The sequence below is a fragment of the Leptinotarsa decemlineata genome, unplaced genomic scaffold, assembly GCF_025532065.1.
Source record: "Leptinotarsa decemlineata unplaced genomic scaffold, Ldec_3_MD MMD2_P_RNA_scaffold_9, whole genome shotgun sequence".
In the NCBI taxonomy this organism is placed as follows: Eukaryota; Metazoa; Arthropoda; class Insecta; order Coleoptera; family Chrysomelidae; genus Leptinotarsa; species Leptinotarsa decemlineata.
The window spans coordinates 15,784,884-15,812,775 of NW_027412536.1; the positions used below are offsets into that span (position 1 = coordinate 15,784,884).

At 35.6% G+C, this 27,892-nt stretch overlaps 1 protein-coding gene across 1 annotated transcript in view; it reads right to left on the bottom strand.

The window, feature by feature from the left end:
- Positions 1 to 27,892, bottom strand: part of LOC111516510 (platelet glycoprotein 4) — a 119,677-nt gene that overhangs the window by 80,820 nt on the left and 10,965 nt on the right. The window contains exon 2 of the mRNA XM_074170702.1: positions 3,057 to 3,229. Coding sequence (XP_074026803.1) covers positions 3,057 to 3,216 — 160 coding nt within the window. The 5' untranslated portion in view covers positions 3,217 to 3,229. The remainder of the gene's footprint in view (positions 1 to 3,056; positions 3,230 to 27,892) is intronic.

Genomic DNA, 27,892 nt, shown 5'->3' on the forward strand with positions numbered 1-27,892 from the left:
ATCTGAGAAATAGATGTTAAATAAACTGGGCCCAAGAATTAAACCTTGTGGAACCCCAAATTCGGTATTCAGAACTGCTGATTTGGATTGATCAAGGCTGATATACTGAATTCGGTTTTCCAAAAAACTTTATATAAGATCTACGGCACATTTATTCAAACCAAAGTGATTTAGTTTATTACATAAAAAACTGTGGTCTATAAGGTATCAAAGGCTTTACTGAAGTCTAATTGAACTGGACATGTAATATCATTCTGATCGGTTGCTTTGAGAATATCATCAGTCATGTAGAGAAGAGCTGAAGTAGTACAATGTAGAGAACGAAACCCAGACTGAACGCTAGTTACGATATCGTGAGAACTTACAAATTTCATCATCTCTGATCTTTAAGAATCAGTTCAAGCGTTCTAAACGAGAGTATAGAGTCCAGAATTTTTTATTGATCTGTAATTACCATGATCACGACACAGTAGAATGAATATTTATTGAGATACGGAGCTACAAAAACACATGACATTGAAACAGTCTACAATCAACCCTGATGGGACTTGAGTCTTTGTCGTGTTCAGATAACAGCAAGGTTTATTCCAATTTCAAAATTGATATTCAATATTAAAAAAATATCTCATGGTATACTGGCGGTTGAGTTCCGGAAGTTGAGATGAACGAACGCCTACTTTTTATAATGTAAATTTGTTAACAAAAATTGAATTTTTTGTCAGCTGTAAAATAATGTATTCATTCCATCTGCTACGAAGGCACATCTTCACTGGCAGCAGGGGGTTGCATATCTTAATGAGGATCTAGAAGTGATTTCGAATTGGGGTGGAAGTAACCAGGTTGAATTCAATGCCACATAAACCCAGACATCGGTTTTCTCCAAAAAGATAAATGTCTTCGAATCAGATATAATAATGTCAGGTCAGACAATTTCGCTTTCTGCTTCGATAAGTTTGTTGGGGGTTAACATGAACACCAATATGTCTTGGGACAATTATGTTGCTGGAATTGCAAAGACTGCTTCTCAGAAGTTTGGAAATCTGTTCCGAAGCAGAAAACTGTACACAACTCAGCAACTTTCGATGCTTTATAAAGCTCAGATCAGAGCTTGTTTGGAGTATTGTGCTCTGTATGGAGTTCTGCCCCCAAATATATCTTGAACTTGCTGAATTCCTTCCAGAAAAGAACCATCTACCTGTTTGGAGACGCGAACATCACGTGCAACTTTGATAGCCTGGAACATCGAGGAACGGTTGGAGATTCGTCTCTCGGTACATTCGGCACATTTAATTCCACCAAGAGCGGTACTTATCAGAATTACGCGACAGACTGTGGCTCATCGTTTTGAGGTTCAACTCAGAATACCTCGAACTTTACTATTCAAGAACTCTTTCATCTGGAGAGCTGCGTTCTGTAGTGCTTGTGTTTTGTCCTTAAAAAATATACTTTTCCGCGCTTCATTCGGATTTCAATGAGCGTTTGCTCATAATTCTGGGAGGATTATGTCTATTCAAGTTGTGAACTTTACTAAGGTGGACTTTAGTTTCTCCTGATGTATATTCTGCTTTTACTTATCAAACATTTGGTGCAAGTTAGAAGAAGTTTCTTCTTGCCTGCATCACCTGCTTCGTAGGTTTGTTTATAGAATCTGGACTTATAGAACCAACAGTTGTCCCTCTTGATCCGATTTGTCAGGAAGGTCAGTTGGGGTCGTTTAGAGGTTTCTTCCTCTGTAGGATGCAAAATCTCGGCACAGATACACATACTTTAGAAAAAAGCCATCATATGGATGTTGTTGTTGGAGCAAATAGCAATTCCAAGACATATAAATTCTGTTAGCTAAGCAAACACCAAAAAAACAATGTATAGGCTACAAAATTTTCTATCGATCGGTATATACGACATAATATAATCGATATTCATCGAAAACTCGATATTTAAAAACAAGTGACATTAAAACTGACAAACATTCGAAACGATCTAATATATAAAATTAAATTCATTCACTAGACTATTCAGGATCAACTAGAAAATATATATTATATCAGAGGAAGGAACATCAACAATAGTAAAGTTATCGCATAATTTTCAATGCATATATAGTGAAATGTGACTCTGCATATGTGAATTTTTTGAATAACTGAATTCTTTTTTTCTTTGGACAATTTGTACTCTACTGTACTTTCGTATAAAGGCGGATTTCCACCAAACGGACAAAACCACAACAAAAAAAAGTAACTGTGTCGATTGCGACTAAACAGAAACTTGGGTTGAAAAAATAAAATACATTCTAGAGACTTTGTGACGCAGGCGAAATGTCCTGACACTAGGCGGAAAGATTAAAAGGTTTCGGTGTTTTGTTTGTGTTCTTTTAAACATATTTCGTTAAGTGGAAACGATCGGTGACACTGTAATGTGTATTCTTTTTGAAAATTTTTTATTCCAGTATAGTCAACAAGTTCACAAATTTGTGATTGGACATTTTTCGAAATTAAAACAAGTTTTTGTTTTTGTTTTTGAAATCGAAACTAGTCGCAAACGAGTTCCTTTGGTGGAAATCCGTCTTGATCAGTTTAATATCTGCCGTTAATATATACACTTCTTTCACTATATATTTTCAAATATCCGATGATGTTTGTATAGGTCCATAGGAATAGAGGTGAATCAATATTGAAACTACATTTTTATCGATAGAATTGCAACCTCTGTCGTAAAATGAATCTAAAGAAAACACGTCATAAGCAAATGATGAATCCTTTATCATCTGTTGATTATATTACGATTCAAGACGTTAATATTTGATTCACAACTGCATATACTTGTTAATTTCGGATGTATTTTTTTACCAATAGATTTTATATTGAATAAATATTATTTCATTTCATTGCCATTGAATTTTTCTTCGCACGTGATGAAATGAAAACCTTTAGTACTCGGTACTACTCGTACATGTATTTTTTGATTTGAGTTTGTGATTCACAATGATTAGAACAGTGAAGCCTTCTTCTCCCATCGAAATAAATTCTTAGTGAATGAGGAAAACTCAAACTACTCACCGTTTTTCTCTTCTGTCCTCGTTTCATAACACTTAGATTTCTTATTTTCACTATTGACAGATTCGTTACTGGTTCTAGAACTGAGTAAACTGTCTTCTGTGCGGCCATTGCTTATCTCATCTTCACTAACTCCAATGGTTTTCACAACGGTTGGAAACATTTTATTAGATTATCTGAAAAAAACTATAGTTACTCAATTATAAATGAAATAATCTCATGACTAAGGGGAAACAAATAATGATGTGAAATAAAAAAAGGATATAATGATTTCTAAGAGAAAATTTAAATGTATCATTATAAAAGGACGTTACGTTCAGAGTTGTGTTCCTAGATTGATTTGAGAAGTCGTGAAATACTGAGATAGGGGTAAAGTAAATGTACTGTAGAGGTTTTTTCCTCTCTAGGATGGCACAGATACACATACTTTAGAAAAAAGCCATCATATGGATGTTGTTGTAGGTACTATGAGATTGAATATTTGTCGAATCAATACAAAGAAAATAATTAAATCAGCTGACTGTTCCGGGGGTACCACAACAGAATGGGGTGAATAAAGAATCAAGAATGAAACATCTTCGTTGGAAAGTCCCATTTACAAATAATTTTGTGGAGTGCACAGTAAAAAGTATTTCTTTTAAAGAAGATCATAGGTTGCTTTGAATTTTTTATCTCTATTGGAGAAATTATTACTTCATGCCAACAGCGCCATGTTCCACAAGATAATCACACTTTTTTTAACGAAGAAATCAAATTTCTTGGCTTTTCAACGACGACACTATTCGTTTGATTATATTATTGCGAAGATGAACAATTTTGTATCAAGAAAAATAATATCATCTCAAAATCTACTACCAATTTAAAAGAAAAAAAAAACTGTTTCAAGTGGAGAGCAATATCAACTTGATCTGAAAACATATTGTTTGAATCCAAACTATATCCCTTCAAATAACTCAATTCGTTCATAACAAGAGTTTTATAAATCTATATACAAAACTATATTATGATCCACTGAAGATAACAGGAATTTTGTCTAGAATGAACAGGGTTTCTTTTAAAGAAGAATTTCATTCATTTCAGATCGAAGAAAACTGTTTTATTTGAACATAGATATTATTGAAAAGAATTTATATTTAGTATTATGAGAAACTAACAGTGTAGAACAGTGTTGTACGTGCCAGAATGTGTTGGAAAGTGACGTTGGTGTGTTGTGATTTTAAGGAGGAAGTGTTTTATGTATCTGTAGATAGTGCAATTCTTTTCTACCATAATCTACCATGATGAAACAGATTTCACAACACCGGGGTCTTATATAGTTGGAAGATATTTTCATAAGTAAGTATTATAATTGGATAAAATTGAGGTGTTTGGGTTACTTGAGAAAGAAACTATGCCATCAGTAAGTACTGCTTTGTATACCTAGTACCGAAGAGAAAGTGGTAAACTTTAACAGTAACTCTTAATTTTGCCCTCATTTTGCGAAAATTATATCAATACTTTGTAATTTTTCCCACATGAATTATTACATTTGCCGAGCTCTGCAAGTGTATATTAATTTGAACTGAAAATTCCTCCACGTTGATTCAAATTCGCCAATCTCTTATTCTGAACATATCTTTTATCTTGTTTTAAATAATACCATAAAAATACCAAAATAGGCATCAGTAGGTATAAAAAGCACCTACATGTGACAGCGACTTTCTTATTTCAACATGTAAATGTTTGTTGAATTCCGAAACGTCTTTGCTTTCTGTAATTACTTCTTTTTATGTTATTCATTGTGTTCTTTGTTCTTTATGTTATCCTTTAGGGACGTAAGAAATAGGAAGAAATATTACCAAACTCACTAGAGGAGAAATCAGAATTTCCAAAATCGTGGAAACAGTGAATGTTTTTATTTAAATAGCGAATCACATACCTTTGAGTATGTTTGTATGATCATGATCATACATGATCATGAAATGAAACATTTTATATTTTCCATTGATCCTCTAATGATACTTACACAACACAACGGTTTTGAAAGGCAATTTTTCTGTAAAGACTTCTGTCCACTTCAAAGAGATTTGAGGTACGTCTTGTGAATTGATTATTTATTTCTGATCATGGCATGTTTAAGCACCTTTTTTACTTGACAGAAATCGTATGTTGAACAATAAGACCTCAGTTTAAAATTTTGAGGGTTGTCGTTCGTATGCGGACAACAATTGGGTTGGTTAATGGAATAAACCCACTCAAACAGTTTTTTTATAAAAAAAAAAGATATTATTTTTTTTGATTAAGTGGCAGCTGTTTTCATAGTTTGCCTTTCTAGATATTTGAAATGGTGGCTAACGATGATGTGCTGATTTCTTCTTTCGTTTCAGAATCCAAGTGATGTTCCGGCAATTGTGGAGTAACAAAAGCAAAATGCAGAACTTGATAGACGATAGTGATTTCTTTAATGTTATTTACCAGAATGGCATCTAGTTTCAAATACTTTATTTTGTAAAATTACTAATGAATTATTTGTTGTGATCATCTAGTTTCAAATACTTTATTTTGTAAAATTACTAATGAATTATTTGTTGTGATGTTGTATAGGCTTCGATTTTATTTTATTGGTTATTTTGCAATTTGTCAAGAATATGTCACTTCTTTTTTTATATGTTTTCTGATTGAATATTCATTTCTGTTATTTGTATAACTGTATGATCTCTCAATAGTGTGCGGTTGAAATATGACATTTTAGTAAAAATTAGCAAGAAAATTCAGTTTTCTATTATGTTTTGTTTTTTATCATATGCTTTTTCAGGATAATATTCATGAATTGCTTCAAATAAACCAATCATAATATATAATGTATCATTTAATTTGTTCCCTTACCACTTATAGCTGTTCATATTACAGATGAGATAATTTGGATTCAAGTAACTAAAGACATCCATATAAGAGGGACAGTTTATGAACAGAAGCATGAGTTCATCTTTGATGAAGTAAATGAGTTTATTTGGTTTATAAAAATAAAAGCGTTTGAATGAAAAATGCTTCCCTCCAAAGGAAAACAAAACAATTAATTTCTCCTACGAGGATATTCAAATAGTGTTCCAAGTTAATGTATCATTTTTTCAAAACCCAAAAAAGTTTTACTTCGAGATTAATTTTGCTCAGACTAAAAAATGCATACTTACTTCTCTTGAGCTAATGTGATGATTTCTATTGAAATGTATGCACAATCTTGGTGGAATATTTTTTTTACTTGAAAGAAGCGTTTATTCAGTCCATTTGAATTAATGATTCAAATTAAACTTGACAGAATATATTTCTCAGTTCATAAAAATATTTCTTCATGAATATAGGAGAGCAAGATTTCTTTAAATAGAGATAATGATCTTCACTTTGAGATTTTTATTTTTACTGTGTGCCAGGACACTTAGGAATCATAGGCAATGAAAAAGCTGATGAGTATGCCAGATGCAAATCATCAACTTCATATAATATAGGCTATGTAACAGATATGTGGGTATCAAAATATTAACCGTAGTGATAGAGATCTGCTCAGAATGATTATTAATTTTCGCCATCTAACTTTCTTTTTGGCGCCCTCTTGCGGAAAAAAAACTGTTCCAAATTATGATACTTCATTTGCAAACTAATTTGACATAAATACGGTGACAATGCATTATGGAATTTTTCTAAGGGAAAAAACAAAATGGCGGCTAAGATTTGCAATAATGGTCCTATTTCATTCCAAATTGATAAGTGGTGGTTTTCAGGGTCGGAAATTATGATTTGTTTCTCAATGCCAAAAACAATATGGTGGATCCAATATGGCGGACGAAATTTGTAATTACGGTCCGATTCGAATCATAATTAGTATGTGGGGATTTTCAGGATAGGAAATTATGATTGTTTTGTCGATGCAAAAAACAAGATGGCGTACGATATTTTCAATGGACATCTTAAGTGTGACGTCAAGAATGGGTGGAGCTTAGCGAATTTTTCCAAACAATTAAAAAATACATTGAAATTGTCATAAGAGCTTCTTTCAACGAATGTTTAACAATTGTGGGGTAGAAATAAGCCTGTTCAGTTATAAGTATCACATTTGCAAGAGCATTTTCTACCTACTTATATAATCAAACAGTGACCCGTGAGTAATTATTACTCAGTTATATTAGCTTCTGAAGTATTTGTTAGGTTATGTATTGGTAATTTTTCTATCATTATTAAGTTTTTTTTTACGTAAGAAAAGATATTACTATTCTTGGATTCAATGACTTTGTTTTCAGTAAACGAACTGTCAGGGCAAGAGAGGTTGAAGCTTATATTAGTTCAGAAGCAGCAGGGCCATCAAAAATATCTGAAACTGAGACTCCGAGTACATCCAGAAGTGAAGTTAGACTTTCTAAAATAGAAGATATACCTTCTTGTTCTAAAAGTGTAAACAGAGCGTCAAGTGCATCTGTGGAGGCAGAAAATTAATTTCTAAAACAAAAGATTCTTCAACTATCTGAAAAACTCAAGAATTTAACAACACGTTTCAGCTATGAACACATCAAAAACAATGATGCACATGTATTTATGTATACAGGCATACCATCTAATGCTTTATTTTTGATAGTCTTTGAAACGATGGACAGTTTTGAATTAAATTATTATGCCAGATGGCATGTAAAGTTATTGCCAAAGATAGATCAAATGCTTCTAACTCTAATGAAATTACGATTGAATCTACCCTATGAAGATTTAGCTATTCGATTCAATTGCAGCTCTGCTACAATCACTAACATTGTCGTGACACGGATCTATGCCTTACATGAAGTCTGATGAGAACTATACCATCCAGAAAAAAAAAATCAAGCCTGTCTTCCTGCAGCATTTTTCAATTTCAAAAACTGTAGAATCATTCTGGATTGTACGGAAATATATTCCGCTATTCCTTCAAGTATGGAAAGTGAAAGACTAACATACAGTACATACAAGCATAGAAATACCTGGAAATTGTTAGTGGGTATTGCACCAAATGGTGTAATTACTTTTGTTAGTGGGGCATATCCAGGATCAATATCCGATAAAAAAAATTGTAGAGCACTGTGAAATTTTGAAGCAAATGCACTATGGTGACCTCATATCAGCTGATAAGGGGTTTTTGATTCAAGATTTACTTCCAGATGGTGTTTCTTTGAACATTCCCCCATTTTTAAGTACACCGCAGTTTACAGAGGCACAAGTATACGAGACACAAAGAATAGCGAAAGCAAGAATCCATGTAGAAAGAGCTATTAGAGGGATAAAATGTTTCAGTATTTTGGAAAAAGTTCCCCAATATTACATATCCCAGATATCAATAATTTTTCAGTTATGTGTAGCTCTTACAAATTTGCACTATCCACTCATAAAAGAAGTCGAAGAGTATTATTGTTGATAAATTTTCATAAAACTAGCTGCATGTTTGTTGTATATTTTGATGTTTCTTACTCTATTTGGATATATTCATTATGTAATTAAAATTTTTGTAATAAAAAAATATTGAACATTTCTCTGTAATATACATATTGCATATTGGGCATATGGTCCAATTGTTTCAATGAAAGAGCCCAGGATAGTCAAGACCAAAAAAGCACGTCAAGTTCGATGAAATATCGAGGATTTGCTCACTATTTCTTTCGATTACTGTGGCTCAGTGCATCAGGAGATTTTGTCACATGGTCGTACGTTCAATAAGTTAAACGTTGATTGCGAGGATCAATACACAGAAAACGTCCGATATTGTGGACGTTCGTAATTTTTTGGCCAAAAACAACACCGTAATCATGCCTTAGCTGCCGTATTCATCAGATTTGTCCCCCGGCGACTTTTTTCTGTTACCAATATTGAAGGACGTCGCGGCGTTTTAACGACGATTGAGAGATAAAAACCGAACCATTGAGAGAGCTCAAGAACATACCAGAAAGTGAATATCAGAACTTCGAGGATTGGAAAAAATGCTAGCACGAGTGTATTATATCTGAGGGGGACTATTCTGAAGGATACGAAATAAAAATTGATAAACTGATGAGTAAATAAATATTACAGAAGGAAATTACAAACACCCAACTAGGGATCTGTACTAACTACAACAGAAAATATGAAAATGGAAATCGAAGGATAAACACAATGAGCACGTTTTTTTGAATACTTGAAAGAAATGTTTTCCAAGCTGCAGCTAAAAAATTGTGTTCACTAAATTATATTGAGTTATATCAAATATATTTCAGTATATTTTTTTACTTTTACTTTTACCATATCGTAGTTAATAAATTACCAGCGACCCACTCCGGCTCTGTGGCTTGTTTTGAATATTGTTTATGCTGTAAATACATGAATGTATGATCTTCAATTAGAATACAATTATGAAATTATTCAAGAGAATACATTTTTTCATAGTTTTCAAAGTGGAAAGGAAAAATGTATTAACTACACAATTTTTTCGAAGAGACTTGTTTCCTTGCCTTCCAATATCAATCAATAATTTTTCACACAAACCTATGATGGATAAGTTTGTTTTGGTCGTTTTTTCAGAGTATACTGAGTACTTCATCAAGCAGTTATACGAGATCATAAATTACATTTTTTATTTTGCCCCATATTCCAACATTGAACAGGGTTAATTAATGTTCAAAAAATGGAAAAATATATCAAAAACAATGTGAATACTGTTTAGAATATATAAAATAAAATATATAACATTTCTTTCACAATTTATCATTCAATATATTTGACTAAATGCTTTGTGAAGATTGTGGAATATGGTTGAATCGAACAACTTCTCTGAAATCTCTTGAACTAACACAGAAACGACTGCTAGAGAAATATGAAGTTATTTGAATGTGCATACACGAGGAAAAACGGTTGGATTTTTGAAACGCTGAAGAGCCGAACTTCGCATACGGTAATTTTCGAAAATGGATAGATGATAGTAAAATATAAAAAGTTGCAGTAATAGTGTCAGCATTATTTTGGTAACTGCGCTTGCACATTTTCAATTTACGATCATGTTTTCTTCAATAATGTTGAAGCTATGCTATTACTTACTGTAAAAATACCACTTCGCCTTATTAACGTTACTTGTATTCATTTCACAATTTGGCAGCTGATATTTGCAATGCGGCGATTGAATTTAGTATTGTCGTTCTCAGGGGAGCGACAGCTGGTTAACAGGAAAAAATATTTTGACAGATGTTTATTCCATATTTCCAAAACTTCAATTGGAAGAGTGATACAGAAAAATAGAGGAGAAGAAGTTCATGATATAATAAGGTTCATATATGTGACATGATTCTGTTAAGAGAATCTCAGACCAATTTTTAATTCAGATGAATAGGAGCAGATACAGAAAAATTGTTCAATATTCTTTGACTATGGTATCGAGAAAACAAATCGTAAGTTGTGTCGTGGTCTGAAACGATCATTTAATGATACTGGTATACATATCTTTCTGAAAGATATTCAGGATGAGAAATGGGCGGAGTTTTCCACAATATCCGACATCAACTTTGATTATCAATTTTTCCAGATAACATTTCATATTATTTCGAAATATATTTTCCTGAATATTAACGAATTATAAAAAATAAAAGATGGGTTAACGACGAAGTTGAAATTATAATTAGAAATCTGAATAATCTATTCGATCATAAAAAAATACAATCTGGTTTGGATGTAGTTCATAACAAACCGAAATATTCTAGGAAAAATATAACTATAAAAAATGATAATTTATAATTCGAATCGCTTTTTGAAATAAGTTAAACAACTATTTTGTAGAAGTACCTAAGATGTATACCAGAAAAATTGATAGGTGTGATATGGAATTATGACCTCATTACAAAGAAAATATTATTGTGTAATTATCCTTTTTTTCTAGTACTATTTACAGAATCAGGTCTCCATAATATCCTCAAGAATATATTGAATAGTAAATGCTTCTCGGGATATGATGAAATTCTCAAGTTTGTCTTGAGTAAATGTCTTCTTGCTTTGATAAAACCGCTACTTCAGCACAGGTTAATTTCTGAATAGGATAAAAATAGGTGAGATAGTATCAATCTATAAGAAGAATAGTCCGTATTCTCTAGAAAACTATACGCTTTTCTCGACAGACTGTTCTTTTTTGCTGGTGGACATATTATCTTTTCAGAAAACCAACATAGGTTTCTCAACAAGAAATCCACTACAACAGTTGAGATTGTGAATTATATCGGTACAGGCGAACGCCTTGTGGTATATTTTGTAATCTAAACAAGGCCTTCGACTGCATCGTTCATACCATTTTTTAAATAAACTTTCTTGTTATGGTATGTGAGACGTTGCTCTGAATTGGTTAGAAGACTACCTGCCTTGTGAAAAATAGTATGTTGCTGTCAACGGCCAGGTTTCAAATGTCGTTACGTCCGACTTTGGGGTTCCTCAAGGATTGATACTGGGACCTATATTGTTTGTGTCATATATTAATGACTTGAACTCTTCAACTTCTGCAACTTCTGTTATGATGTATGCGGTTGACACATCAAAAATAGTATCTAATCGAGAAGATTCATAGCTGGAAAGTAAATGTTACCAAGTATTTGGAAATCTAAACAAATGATTCGCAGCAAATAATCTCTGTGCAAACTCTGATTTTGTAAGAGGTTTAGGTTTTCACATTGATGGATGTCTAAATTGACAAAATCATACAGAATTTTGGTAAAAAAAAATCAGTTCTATTCCTTACCACCTTCGGAACATAAAACAAGTTCTAAATGATCATCACTTGTTGACATTGTACTTTGCTCAGGTTGATTCCAGACTGAGCTACGGAATTGGTTTTCAGGGCATATCATGCAGATGGACTGATGTCTTCATTTCACAGAGAAAAGTACAACGCTCAACTGGTAACTTGAATGCTCGTTATTCTTGTAGAAATGTTTGAAATTCTGACTGTACTTTGTGTTTAAATTTTTTGCTGATCCTTATATATTTTCAAGAATGAAAAAGAAATATTCGTATTGAATAAAACAGAATATAATCTCGACACTCGACAAAAAAAACAATTTTCACGTACTATTTGGAAAAAGCAAACTGGCCTATAACTCATCGAATCATTTGGCTCCTCGCATATTCAACTTATTGCATTATGTCATTGAAAATTCTGAAACTGCGTTCATGTGGAATAAACTTCTTGAGAACGTTTTTCCAAATGGATTTAATCTCCAGCGATTCAAATCCAATGTGAATCATTACTTTCGCATAGGCACCGTTTTAAGATCGCCTTAAGTAATTTTTCTGTGGTGCTTGTGCTTTATCCCTGAAAAAAACTTAATTTTCAAGCACTGCCTTAGGAATTTCCTTGTAGGTAAATGTTTTTATAGTAATGAGGAATGTATGTGTTCTACTTCTGGTAGGTAGGACGGTAGCCTGCTGAGTTGACGTGGTTGGTTTGCTCCAGTCACTCAATCGACCTCTGTGCGAACCGGTGGTTCGAACCGCAAGGCCGGACGATCGATTTTTACCTCCTATAGTCCAACCCGTATTAGGAATCACACGTTAAAAGGTGAGACCTCAATAATCCTTAGCTCGCACGAGTTTCTACTCTTGAGAGTTGTAGTTCGTAGGGGGGGAGGCGACAGCTGGTTAACGTTCTACTTGGAGTTTGTCTTGATATGTGTATATTTGTAGTTAACGAAAATAAAGTTTATTCGTTTACTATTTTTTATCCTATCAACTTTTAAATTCAAAGAAAAATTTTTTTCTTCATTTTTTGAATTTAAACCCAACTGAGTCATATCTTCAACATGATATTATGTTTGTTGAACTATGTGTTCCAGGCCACTAAGGTATCTATTAATCATAATTGATAAACATGTCGATGAATATCAATGAGTATATATCTAGGTCAGTGTTAACAGGGGGCAAAAGTTTGGTTTATAATTGTGACCAGAATATCATTTGAGTATATTATCCCACCAAAGTATAAAGTGAAGAGATGATAATTTTTGATTGAGTTACTTATAGGACTATAATACAGAGTGAGTCTAGGTTAGTTGTGAATAGAATATTTGAAGAAATTCAAAGACATGGGATTCCTGACTATGGAAATTGGATATTTCTGATAAACACAATTCAGTAGATGTTGTTAATAATTCTACTATTTAGAATGGAACATTTTGTTTATTTTCATATACCTATTCAGTTCCTAAAATAAATTATATTTTAATATAAACCACTCAACTCGAATTTTGTTTTTATATAAAAGTAACTATTTCAATATCGCCTGCAACCGCATATATACTGTGGAAAACATAACGTTCATTCATTCTCTACTGAATCTGGGTGCCTAGAGAGCACAATAAAAGATTATTTCGTAAAAACAGATCAACTGAGTCAATATTATATAAATTGTTCCTACTCACATCGAAAAAGCAAATGCTCGTTTCTCAACAAGTTCATGAACAGAACAGTTCATGAACGGCTATGCCACTTAACATTCAATGAATAATAATAATAATAGTAGGAAAGCCATAACACCAGGGACCTTTGGTGGGTTGCGCCACCACTTACTCGAGCAATTGGTGCAAAACCCGACCTGCGGCCTAGGCGCACCCGGGAGGAGAATATATTCTCCCTCCGGTCCGGCCGTAGGTTTACAGGACTAACCACCCGGTAGACCCAAAACTCGGTTCCTGATAGTCGAAGAAGGGGCCCCTACAAACAATCCGCTCGGAAGAGGGTTCAGAGACAACCTTCGAGTAGATGCATGATCTGAGAGATAGCCTCATGCATTGCTACGAAAGTAGTGAGCACGCGCAAAGAGGGTATATGGCGAGAATGCATGCTCTGTGGTATGAAACACATCCAGAGCATGCCGCCTTTTACGCCCAAAATCTCAATAATTATGTATCCTATTTTCAGCGGCGGGAGTACATAGCTCCTTCCCAGGCTGCGAACGAAATGGTGAAAGTGACAGTTCTACCACCAGTTGCCACGGCTGAAGAGACTCGCATCATACCACCTATAGAGACAATCAGAACATGCCAGGCGCTCCACAGAATGAGGCCCCTGAAGCCGCAAGAAGTGGCCAGGAGTTCATAGACTTCTAACAGAAGAAGCTGACTTCTGGCAAATCAACACCAATCGGTTTCCGGATCGTAAGGACAAAATCACGTTGGCGAGACAACACGCGTCTCGTATCCAATGTGTGATGGATTACCGGGGGCCAACAGGTCTTTCACGCCCACAATGCGTTGAATAGCCGCCAAACTACGACGTGGTCGTAGGTGTGCTGCTGACCACCAAACAGCACTGCTTTGATGGGATACGAATACTAGTGGCTGCTTAAAGGTCACAAGTGAGGCGAGCGAGAAGTATCGCGGAAAAATTCCGCGTGTTTTGGATAATCTGCCTACCGCTGATCAGGTGGAATCCTTGTGGAAGGACATCTTTGAACACCCGCAGCCACTCAACTTAGACACTCCAGCCCTAGCTTCGACCACGGATAACGTTTCAAGAACTTTTCTGCTCCAGGCACAGATGGGCTGAACACTTATTGGTGGAAAAAACTACCAAGTACCCATCGCCAACCTTCAAAAGTCGAAACTTGTGCGAGCTGAGGACTAACGAGATCTTACCTTTCAACGTGTGATTTCTAACACAGGTTGGACGATAGCAAGTGAAAATCCAGCGTTCAGCCTGGGGCTTGAATGAAGCACCCGGTAGTAGGGCGGCTCGACGAGATAGATGCGTAACGCATGATTCGATACAGTATAAGCGTAACCTCTCTTTGGCCTGGATCGATTACTGCAAGGCATTCGATACAACATTCCATGAACTCATCTTGCATTTGCTCAGATGCCTTGTATGAATAACTGATACCACTCTATCCTGGTCAGGCTAGAATCCAAACAGGTTGGATCACTTTCGGAAGGAGTGTATTTCAGGGCGATTTCCTCATTCCTTCATCCTACTGTTGCCATTATCCGTTGCGCTCAGAGATGCTCGAGGGTATGACTGTGACACCTTCGAAAACCGGAGGTGCAAGGTCACCTATTCGTTTGATATGAATGATCTTGAACTTTATGCCTCTGGAGATCCCCATCAGTCCTTGATGGTGGTGAAAGAGTACACGCATCCTATCAGTATGAAATTCTAGATAGACAAATGTGGAATGTTCCATCTCAAAAGAGGACAATACGGAGAGTACGGAAAGAATATACAGCTCGTAGATGAAAGCATTTCGCACCACCTGGATGTCGGAGAGACGTATACTTACCTCGAGGTAGATTAACGCCACTCACAAGAGGTAACAGCAGTGAATAACTCTCTCCGCGCCGAGTATCAGCACAAACTCCGAGAGATCTAGTCATCGCAACTGTCGTCGAAGGACAGAATTGCTGCAGCAAATATGCTTGGTATTCCAGTCTCACTCTACTCGTTTCAGCAGTGAAGTGGACTCGGGAGGAGTTGTTTCAATTCGACGGACACACCCAAAAAAATGATGCACCCCCATAGGAGTTCACATCTCAAACCGTCCGTTCCATGGTTGTAATTCTCCCGACAAAAGGAAGGACATGGACTTTTGAGTTCGGCAGGTATACATTTTTCCAAAGGACAAAACACAGGTACTACAGGAAAATCCTTAAGGCGCTGTGAGAGCAGTTCCTGGGCCAGAATGGCACTGGATTCAGCCTGTAAAATCATCAGTTGTTCGTATACCCTTCTCTGCATGGTCTGCGACTATGAGAGAACAAAAATTGAAGCATTCATCTTCAGAGCAACTGCCCGAGCAGCTGGTGAACTTGGTTTAATTTTCGACTCTGAACGAGGTGAATACGACTCTGTCACCAAGTTGGAACTCATTTAACAAAAAGCCCATATAAAAGTCGCAGTGATAACTTAATTCCTAGGCAACACAAGGCTGAGCCAATGCATGGGGTCTTCTTCGACGAAATTGAAGACTTCGGCTTATCAATGCACCTGACCTTCGCTTTTCTCAGGTCGAGTGGAATGAAGTCAAAAACTGATGTGGGAGCGTAGGGCAACAAGTACCGAATCTATTGAAACTATCCATTCCCAACTCTCAGGCTCATGCAAGCTAATGAGCCTGAGGTAGTTCTTCTCGACCATCAGATCAAGACGATATTCGTTGTGGAGTTTTCAGCTCCTGGTGGAACGATTATTGACCGAAAAGAGGAGAGAAATCGGATGGAGTATCGAGATTTTCTCTTCGAACTCCGTAAAATCTCTCCCGACCACTCTATTAGGATGATTGTACTGACTATTGGAGTAGTTAGTGGAATGATGCCCTCTCTGCTCCCAAATCCTGCAAAAGGCTCTCATTCTTGGCTCATTGCGTCTAATTCTGTTAAAAAATATGTCTGTTCAAAATCTGTTTTTCCGTTAACCAACTATCGCACCCCTACGAACGACAACCCTCAGAAGTCGAGACTTGTGCGAGCTAAGGATTAACGAGGTCTCACCTTTCAACGTGTGATTCCTAACACGGGTTGGACGATAGCAAGTGAAAATCGATCGTTCAGACTAGGGCTTGAACCACCGACCAACACGGCAGTCAACTCAAGTGAGAGAACAAAGCACGTCGAACCGCCTGGCTACCGACCGAATTATGGCATATGATTCTCGGATCCAATGATAACTTACCCCATAGTGTGGGGAAAAGTCATTAGTTGATAATGCTGGTTTCCCCTTCCGAATGTATCGGAGCTTCGTAGACAGGACCTCACCAGCTCCCCTTTGGGGAAAATTGATAATACTTTATTATGTAGGAATATTTATTCGAAACAAAAAGTGTTACTTATATACCAGCGACAATACTAGTTTTACGAGTACTATTCTTCAGTATTAATGGATATTTTGTTCACTTGTAGAATGCGGGTATTTCTTCATGATGGAATTACAACTACTTATTATTCGTTGCGTATTCAAATCAGAAATTTTCTTCTTTTTTTTATAAATCTCCCCCCTCCCCGGCATCAAACCGGAGTTTATGTTGCCACAGAAATTTCGAAATAAATCAAGTCACTACGTTTTATATTGATATTCTAGATTCAATGGAATTTTTATTGTAAAACAACGATAAAAATAAAAACAACGATAAAAAAAATAAAAACAACAATAGAAATAAAAACAATAAATTTAATTATGAATGTTAGAATTAGGTTGTATATTTTTTCATTGAGTTTAGCTAAAGGGACTCTTATATTGGTTGGAAACGAAACTTTCGAGGAAAGCAAATTATTTAAGAAATCCGGCGGTACAGTTTTCTTCGCTAGTTTGCTGTTCTTGTGAAAAACGCATGTAATATGCGCTGAAGTGTCATAAAGCAGGACCCAGAATTCGCTTGGATACTAATCTATGTAATGAAGTAGTTAGTTTTCTCAAACTGGTAAATACATTCAGAAAATGGGAATTCCAACATCCAACATTTTATATAATTTACGTTCCTTAGAATTTTGTTTATTTCATAAGATTCAACCGTCACCTTCTGTATTTCATCAAATCGTCTGAAAATAAAATTCTCTTCAATACTATTAGTTCACTATGTATTTCAGGAAGTGTTTCGGTCATGAATTGTGAAGTTATTGAGTGTGTCTTTATTTACAGACCGACCATCAGAATTCCACGACGAATGTTTGCATGACAGCCATTATCAGTAATGTGAATTTCAATAGGTACAACTGAAGATAAATTCAATTATCCACTTGAGAATTACGATATTTGCATGGTAAATAACACTTTGTGGCTACAGCATTCGTTTGAGAAAAATGAATCAATGAAGTGAATGGAAAAAAGGTTAACCAAGGTTTATGTATAAATTTCACACAACATATGTGGTGTTGAATAATAAATATTTACAGCCAAACAAATCTCTGTAACTCGCTATATAAGTAGTTATACTGAAAAACTACGGCCGCGAAAGCATTAACCATTTTGACATTTCTTAGGTTGCGTAGGACTGGAATACTCGTAGAATATCACGATCAACTCAATTTCTGCAAGATTTTCGAAAAAAAAAAGGCATATTTCCCTGCGATTTATTTCATTGAATTATTCTACTCGTGAGAAAACGATAGAACATACGAAACAGAATCTAGAAAGGCAAGTCTGAGAAGAAACATTAAACATTTATACAGGATTTTTTTGAATTTGAGTCGATGCATTACGATCTCATAAACGTAAGTTGAATTGTGGTAAAGTTGCTTATTTTCTTGTACTATTGAATGAAACCAAAAAATCTTCAACTTTTTTGGTTCCGGAAATATACAAAAAGAGCCAAAACATTTTGAATTCTATATTTTGTTGTATCTTATAATTTCATAGATATTGAGAATATTTTCCCACTCCATCATTTTTGCTCTCATTTTACTATAAGAATATGAGCATAGGATTTTCATACACGGACCTGTATTCTTGCAGCTACCTAACTTATCTATATCTACCTAATAAGGTAGATATTAACGACCCCTATTCTTTTCAAAAAACTACAAGAACAAGCCATGGACCAGGTCTACCCAAATTCAAGAAACGATAAAGTCCGCGATAGAGCATTGTCATATTTTGATGAACCCACCGATAATATCGCTCGTTTTTTAAAAAAACAATGCTCAGACGTGTCTCACAGGATGAATAGTTTGAGTAAATCTATAAAAAAATAATAAAGACAATATTTCAGTGTCGGATAGATCAGGAGTATATAAGTTGACTTGTGTCTCTTGCCTACAACTTTATATTGGCCAAACAGGGAGAACATTTCCCCAAGAACTGAAGAGTATAGACGTATTTTCTTGAATGGAAAGACCAATTCCACATTTGCAAATTAGTTTTGAGCAGAAGAACATGAATATGACATGATACATTTTGAAGAGAAAAGTTTGAAACTCATTCTTTCAGAATGTTTAGAAATAAATAGATTCGAGTGTTAGTTTTATATACTGCTGTGGAAATCTTTCTCAACATTTGATATCTACTACTGAACGATTTCTTTCTGTTTCACCGCCACGTCGTCCAAAGCCTATTTGATCAAAGTGTGGGTTTCAAAGTCTATATGAGAAAACCTCCGTATTTCAGACATGACTCAAAGAAAACATCAAGTGTGCCATATTTTTGAAAAGACAATTTTAAGCTCTATTGAAATATGCAGAAATATACTGGGTGTCTCCTTAAAAAATAGTTTTCGATCAATAACTAGTGATATATCATTTGAAAAAAATTATTTTTTTTACCATTGAATTCTTCGTGAAAAATGCTCAGGAAATGTTCTCATAGGAATAAAAAAATTCTGACAGGAATAAAGTTACAGCATCTTTTCGAAAATGCACATTTTCGAAAAAACATGCTGTTACTCAGAAACGATATGCGGTTTTCACCATCAAGTGTGTCATAAAACTATATTAGCAGACACAGACATCCATTTTCATCTATCTAGTTTTAAAATAGGAGTTTGCCTTTGAAATTGTTCGAATTGATCCACTCTGTATATAAGATCAGATCATTTCGTTCGTTACAAACTCAGGTAATTGTAAAAAATATATTTAAAGCGTAGAATATGTAGATTTAGTTAGACACCCCCGAAGAAGCCATTATATGGCAAAACAGGTGTTGCGTTTTTGTAAAACTGTTCAGTGAATACGTTATGGATTTTCATAAAGTATAAGCCGATTTCATTATATATCTACGATTGTGTGCAATGAAGATTGTACCTATATTATCGCATTACTCACAAAATATGATCGAATAGCAATCGTTAATATAGCTAATATAAACTCTCTATTCGAGGACAAAAAGGACATGTTGATGTGGATTGTTAATTATGAATAATCTGACTCTGATAACACTATCCATGATAATAATTGAAGGATTTTCTAAATAAACTATATTTCAGACACGTTCCACTACACAGTAGCTCCATCAGTTAGACTGATTGGTACATCAATAACAAAACGTATTTGATGAATGATTAATTCTAGCAAAACAGGTAGATTTCGAAAAAAATATTATTACAGTATTACTTCTAGAAAACAGTCAATTTGTAAATATGTTAATTCATAAAATGTCAATAGTCAACATACTGACCATCTGACAAATATATTTTGAGTATCAGTATTGGACAATTTTGTACATACAGAATATCATGAAATTCACCAAAGTTCGTCCTTTTCATTTCTCGTTATTTTTATCCTGCATCCCTCTTCGATTGTAAGTAAGCGAGAATTGTTCGAAAAACCGAGCATATTTGCTGATACAGTTGAAATTTCTATAATAGGGGAGCCCAAGCGGGGATTTCGGGATTTACTAAAGCGCGGCAGATTAATATAGAGGGGGATACCTTGTACCCGGTTGAGTACCTCCACCAAATATGAGCCCCATATATAAGGCCGCCTGTGAAGGATAACGGATCAGATTAGTAAAAAAAATTGATCATCAGAAATTCTCGGGCGCGTCAGATTAAGGTAGGGTGGGTTAATTACATGCTAAAAAGTGTATATTCCAGTAATCTGACAATTTGAGAGTGACGTAAAGGAAGGGGTGGGCAGCAAAGTTCTAAAAAAATAAAGTCATTTCAAAATTCTCGAGCGTAGCAAATTTTTTTAATTTTGAAGAAAAATAATTCAAGGATAACGGAAAATATATAATCTGACGATTTCCGCAAGCCGAAATAACAAAATAATGCGTGCAGCTGTGTGATAACTACATTTCCCTCTTGGAGTTTCTATTCCTCTATTCTCTATTCACTTTGTCTCTATCTATTAGTCTCTCACTTCGTCCCCACTCTGAATTCTGTTGCCATGACGCCATCACAGCTGATCATAGAGACTCGTTCGTGATGAAGATGAAGATGATGATTAATTAATCAATTGATTGATGGATGTAGGCGTTACTACGTGGTAGGAAATCATAATAAAGAAGAGAGAAATTAAACTTTTTATTATTTTACCGCTTCAATTTGTAACTGAAGTTACTGCAGTTTGGTCCTATAAGGTCTATAAGGACCTATAAGAACTTATACAATATATAAGGACATTTTTGAACTTATACAATATAAGTTCGAAAATGTCCTTATAGGACGAAACTGCGATAACGTTAGTTACAAATGAAAATGGTAAAAAACAGAAAGTTCCATTTCTCTTTTCTTCATCAATTAATCAATTGATTATAAAAAATTTAATTTTTTTGGGCAATTTTTTAAAATTATTTTCTTATAAATACAAGTAGGTATTCTACTCAAAAAACATACACTTATTTACATGATATTTTCTCAGCTTTTCAATTAATTAAGTTCAATGAATTGAAAAAAAATTTAAAAAATATTGTTTTTGTCAGATTAAGCGAATCCCTCTAGATAATCGTCAGATTGAGACAGCACGTCTGAAACATAAAGATGAACCATATATATCTTGATCTGACGCGCTTGAGTATTTCAAAATGGCGAATATTTTTGCACATTATAATAATGACCGCGAGTTTGCGTCAGATCGAAATCGTCAGATTATTGGAAATCGTCAGATTATTGAATGAGAGCTTTTTTTTGTTCCACTTAACACCCCTCAGAAAATCAGACGCGCTCGATCAATTTTTTTTTCTTTTCACTTTTAACCCTTACATACAACATCCCACATCATGCAAATGATCAGATTAACATACCAACTTCATTAAAAATACGTAGGACATTGATACTATCAATATCTGACGCGCTCGAGTATGTCCATACAACAGTATTTTTTTACATATTTAAAAATCTATAGCCGCTTCCCCCACCGATGAAAAGGTATATATTATATAACATTTCATTCTTCTTATCATTTGAGCTTTGCAACCTAAAATGTCTCAATGACGCTTGAGTAAATCCCCATTTTGCATCGTGGGCTCCCCTGCTACTACAAACGAAAGCTGGTTGTGGCAATATGTTTTCATTCTATTATTTGAATATAATTTTGTTATTCAATGGGACAAGTAAGCGGCTGAATTCATCAGTTCGGACTTCCATTGTCTGATATATAGAATGATTTGAAATCTCTGAAGGAACTAATGAAAAAGAAGACTTAAAAATGAATAACTGAAAATAACAATTATGTTGAGCAAAAAAGCCTGGAATGGAATAATATGGAATTACTAGGATGCTGTGAACGAAAATATTATTTCCAACTGAAGGGTGAATTCTTTACACAAGACAAGGGACAGCCAATGGGATCGCCACTTTCACCAATCATAGCCAACATATATATGGAGTTGTTGGAAACTCTGACCATTGAAGAAGCCCACAAGAAACCTCGTGTCTGGTTGAGTTACGTTGATGACACCTTCATAATATGGAACCATGGGAATACTGAACTAGATGCCTTTTTGAAACACATCAACAGCGTAAGACCTTCCATCACTTTCACAATGGAGAAGGAAGTCCACAACGAATTGCCATTCTTAGACGTATTGGTGAAGAGGACCGACACTAAATGGGAAACATCTGTATACGGAAAACTCACTCATATGGGACAATATCTGAACCACGAGTCCAACCACCATCAATAGACTGAAAGAGGAATCATCAAGACTCTATTAGACACTGCTTTTGGACTCTGTAATACGAAAGAAGGTCTCGAGAAGGAACTACACATCATCAAAAATGATCTTCAACGGAATGGCTACTCCAAAGCGATGATGGAACAGACTCTGACCAAAAAACAGCAGAAGTCTCGCAAGGAAGAGAAGCCATCACAACCAGTGCTTGCATTTTCCTACATTAGACGATTATTGGAAAAGTTAAGAAGAATTAGATCCATCAGAATCTGCTTCAAATCTGGAAATACTATCCGTAGCAGCCTCACGAAAAGCAAGTCACCAAACGCGGTCTGCGATTCCAAGAATTGCATTTACCGGATACCCTGTGAGTGTGGAAAATCCTATATCGATGAAACTAAGAAGGCATTGAATGTTCGCATTGCTGAGCACAAAAATCACACATAGTCAGGGGAAACCAGCAAATCAGAAATAGCAGAGCATGTTTGGATCCATCAACATAACATCGAGTGAGATCATACAGAGGGAGAAACATTGGTTTAGGAAGAAGTTCATACATGTTGTCCAACAACGCATTCATTCAGTAAAGCTAGCGTAGAGATACGCAACATATGGAAACCCATAATCAAGCGAAAAATAGCCAACTCCCGCCAAACGGTGAAGCGGAAAAAGGAACGCCGAAATAAGTAAAAGTACTCGATTGACCCAGAAATAGTCGCCTCTCGGATGAATTAGTACAGTCATCACACGAAGACGATTGTGGATACTAAAAATCGAAACGTCGTGAAGTAACTTGGTTTGAAATCTCTTAACTTTTTATTTTATTTTTATTTTTCGTTTTATTTCTACTTTTATTTCACTATTATTTCATTTCAGGTTTTTTTGCTTGATATAATTGTTATTTCCAGCAATTCATTTTCAATTCTTCCTTTTTTAGTTCTTTCAGGGATTTCAAATATTTTTATAATACCAGACAATGGAAATCCGAACTGATGAAATTCATCATGAAACATTGTCAATCACCTTCAAACAATTTACCGGCTAGCATGCTATCTGAAAGAAGTGAACACCGGAGATGCTTATCATTTGAATTATTTTTTCGTGCTTTATTCCTGGCCATTCCGCAAGGTGAAAGGTGAGATCCTCGCGTTCCTTTTGTCCCCTAGGGCAACTTTTGACGATTGTTTGGGGGCACACTCAAAATACATCGAATCCGTTTAGATCAAACTGAAATGATGTAATATTAGTAAGCACTTAGTTTTCATCGAGTGAAGCCTAAGCTGGTATTGGACTGACAAAAAACTTTCCTCGAAACGAAAACTCAACAAATTATCTCTGAAATGAATTCCTGGTTTGAAAGATGCTGACTTCCACGCAAGATAAGGTGATGCAGGCTGTTTTATGACTGTGGCATCGCCACAGTCATTGCCAAACAAATACTGAATACCTGAACTGCATCTTATAGGTCACTGTCTCCTTAAACATCAGGTGAAGTGACTTGGGCTGTTGTGTCACTGTTGTGTTGTGTCAGAAATAGTAGGTGCCGTTTATATTTGAAAGGTAATGAAACAGCAGAGCACATAGCTTGTGCGTGCCCCGCTGCGACCAAAGTCAGGTTTTCAGTACTGCTCGTCATCTGGTCTCGAAAGAACATTCATTAGATTATTCCAGTTAGAATTGACGTGAGCCTCATCAAACCTCGCGAGTTGCAGTGGAGAGTAAAATAGACTCACTCTTTTTGGATCTTATTCAAACAAAGTAGTCAGCATGACTTCCTCTACGAATATGTTATCTATGGTATCCATGGAATGTTTATACTATGAGTATCAGAAGTAACCTAGGATCCCACCGGTGCTCACTTGCGAAACCAAATTCAGATGTTGAGCACCTGTTGGCAAATGCCTTCTGTCTCTTCATGCAGGTTCGTCTGCAACGCCAGACAACGCTTTTGCGATATCTCGTCAGTCTCAACAGTGGTATTATGGCGAGTCATGGATTAACTCACACTGTCCCAAGCAGAAGAAATCTGCGTAAATAATGCCGATGACGTTTGCCTCAATGATCATTTTGTCTATGGAATTGACAACTTAAACAACTCAAAACATGAGAATCGAAGATAACCGATGATTTGTCTGGAACAAGGACAGCTTTCCTGTTACTTGCTCTCAGCAGCTTGTTGATATTCTTGTTTTTTATTTTTCTGTTAATTTCATAGATGGTTTCTTCGAAAGCAGAGTCATCGCCATTTTCACTTTCTGATGTGGTACTCAGGAGAGAATAATAACTAAGTTGAAAGAGTGCTATCATTGGGTCACGTTATGAGATTAACTATACAACGCTAATTGAAATATTAGATTTGGAATGTTGGCTTTGATTAAATGATATCGTATAAACACTGCAGTCATCTTAAAGTATAAATGAAATTTAAACTGGATCCTTCATCTTTTTCGTGAATAATGTCACCATTAGTTTTTTTTTCCATTTTCGTTTCACAGTAATCAACAATGATGCATTCTGATGTTGAATTTTAATATCGTTCGTAGATCTGGCAATAGTGGTCCTAAAACTTGTTCGAAAACAGAATAATGTGTTGATTCTTCCAATCGAAAAAAACATTGACCTATTTATCGCGTATAAAAGTAGCTTTTACCAAATTTAAGTGGCTTGCATTTCGACATATGATATCGTATTTGTTAATCTGATATTTTATTGATAATGATTGCAGTAAATTGAATTTGAAAACAGACCAAATTCAGATGGATTATTTGTCTGCTTGTTTTAAAATATGTGATTTCAGATTATTACTGAAATATTCAGAAAGACGTAGTCGAAGAGTCAATATCGTTTTAGGTAGTAATAACAAATAAATTACAATTACAATTACAATCACGTGCTAAATTCCGTAGTGCCGTGGATGAATTGATTTGCCTAAACAAATTGGTTAATAGTTATAAATAACTAGCGACCCGCCCCGGCTCCACACGGGTACAGTGCTGATACTAAAAATAAATTCACCAACTGGGAGATAATTTTATTTCATGGGCGCGCCTTTTTTTTGCGGCTGGCTCACCAGTTGAAATATTCGAAATTCCATTCTTATTGCACATATAAAACATAAAACATAAGAGACCTAAGAAGCACGTATATACTAAATTTTAGCTTCCTAGGACCGACCAGTACAGAGAAACAGAATGAGTGTTAAGTGAGTGACTGTGATTGTTTCTACGAATATCTCAAAAATTGTTTGAAGGCTATGTTTCGTGATGCATTTCATTAGTTCGGAGTTCGATTCTCTAACATGATATTAGTTGATTTGAAATCCCTGAAAAAATCTATAAAAATGAAAGAGATTAGCTACAAAATAACAATTATATTAAGCAAAAAAACTGAAATTACAATGAAATAATATACAAGAAACAATTAGAAATTTAACTAGCAACAAGATATGAACATTGAAAATCATAAACAAGAAATGAAAATTAAAAATCAAAAAATTCCAAGCCAAGTTACTTCACGACGTTTCGATTGTTATCATCCACAATCGTCTTCGGGTGGAGACTGGACTTATTCCTCCGAGAACTGACTATTCATAGTTCATTCGAGTGCTTTCACCTGTCCCCTCTTCCCTCTCTCCGCTTCATCGGTTTTAGCAGAAGCTGACGGTTTGGCGGAAGTAGGTCGTGTTCCGCTTGATTCTAGGTTCCAATAATATGTTGCGTATCTCTACGCTAGCTTGGCTGAATACATTGTTGGATAACATATATGCAGCTTCTTCGAATTTTTTTTAAACCAGTGTTTCTCCTTGTAAATGATTTCAGCTATAGACTACTTGATGTTATGTTAATGAGTTCAATCGTGCTCTGCTATTCCTGATTTGCTAGTGTCTCCTCGCTATGTGTGTTTCTCGTGTTTGGCAATGCGAACTTTCAATGGCCTCTTAGTTTCACCGATGTATAATTGTCCGCACTCGTAGGGTATACGGTAAATGGAATTCTTGGAACCGCAGTCTGCGTTTGAAAATCTGGTTTTCGTGAGGCTCCTACGGATGGTGTTCCCAGATCTGAAGCAGGTTCTGATGTTGTACTTGGATCCAATTCATCTTATCCTTTCCGATAATACTCTGATGTAGGGAAGTACAAGTACTGGTTGTGGCGGCTTCTCTTTCTTGTAAGGCTTTTGCTGTCTTATTGCCAAAGTCTGTTCCACCATCACTTTGGAGTAACCATTCCGTTGAAGGTCTACTAGAGTCCTGATGATTCCTCTCTCAGTCAATTAAGGGTGGTTGGATTCCTGGTTCAGATACTATCCCGTGTAAGTGGGTTTTCCGTATACAGATTTTTACCATTTAGTGTCGGTCCTCTTCACCAATACGTCTAAGAATGGCAATCCATTGTGGACTTCCTTCTCCATTGTGGAATTGATGGAACGACTCACGTTGTTGATGTGCTTCAGGAATGTGTCTAGTTCTACATTCCCATGGCTCCATATTTTGGAGGTGTCGTCCACGTATCTCAACCAGACTCAAACCACTCCATATATATGTTGGCTATAACCGGCGAAATAGGCGATCTCATTGGCAGTCCCTCATCTTGCGTAAAAAATTCGTCCTTCAGTTGGAAATAACAGTTTCGTACACAACATCCTAGTAATTACATGATGACTTGTTTCGGTGAGCTTGTTCTATCTTTCAGGTCCCCAGCTATCCGAAGATATCATATTGAACAATGGAAGTCCGAACTAATGAAATGCATCTCAAAAATTATTTTCCCGAAAAGGACAAGCCTGAAAGTAGAGGTGATAACATCCTCAACGGAAGTGCCAATATAAACAAGACTATTCAAGGCAGTCAGACATCGCAGGCATAGCTCGCCGAACGAAATTCGTCCTTTGTCTTCGAATACAGCTTTCACTGCAAGGCAGCTAGATGAACTTGTGGTGAAACACCCGACCGCACTGTTTCAGCACACCAGGAGCTATCATTGGTGCTAAGCTGAACCACTGAACTGTTCTTTTAAAGGCAAGCTTGAAAATGGCAGCTCAGTGGTTCAGCCTAGCATAACTAATGAGATTTGGTGGATCGAAAGAGAGCTGTCTGGTGTTGGACCACAAGTTTATCTGGCTGCCTGCAGTAAAAGACAAAGCATGAATCTCGTCAATGGTCGATGTAGAAGCTTGCCTTTGCAAGTGACTACCTTAGGGAGCCTCGTTTATCTTTGATATTCGAAGCCTGAGTCTTTTGTCGATCTCATAGATCGTCATCTTTGTAGAGGAAAAAGTCATCGCTTTTACTTGGAGGTTTTGAATGAAAACCT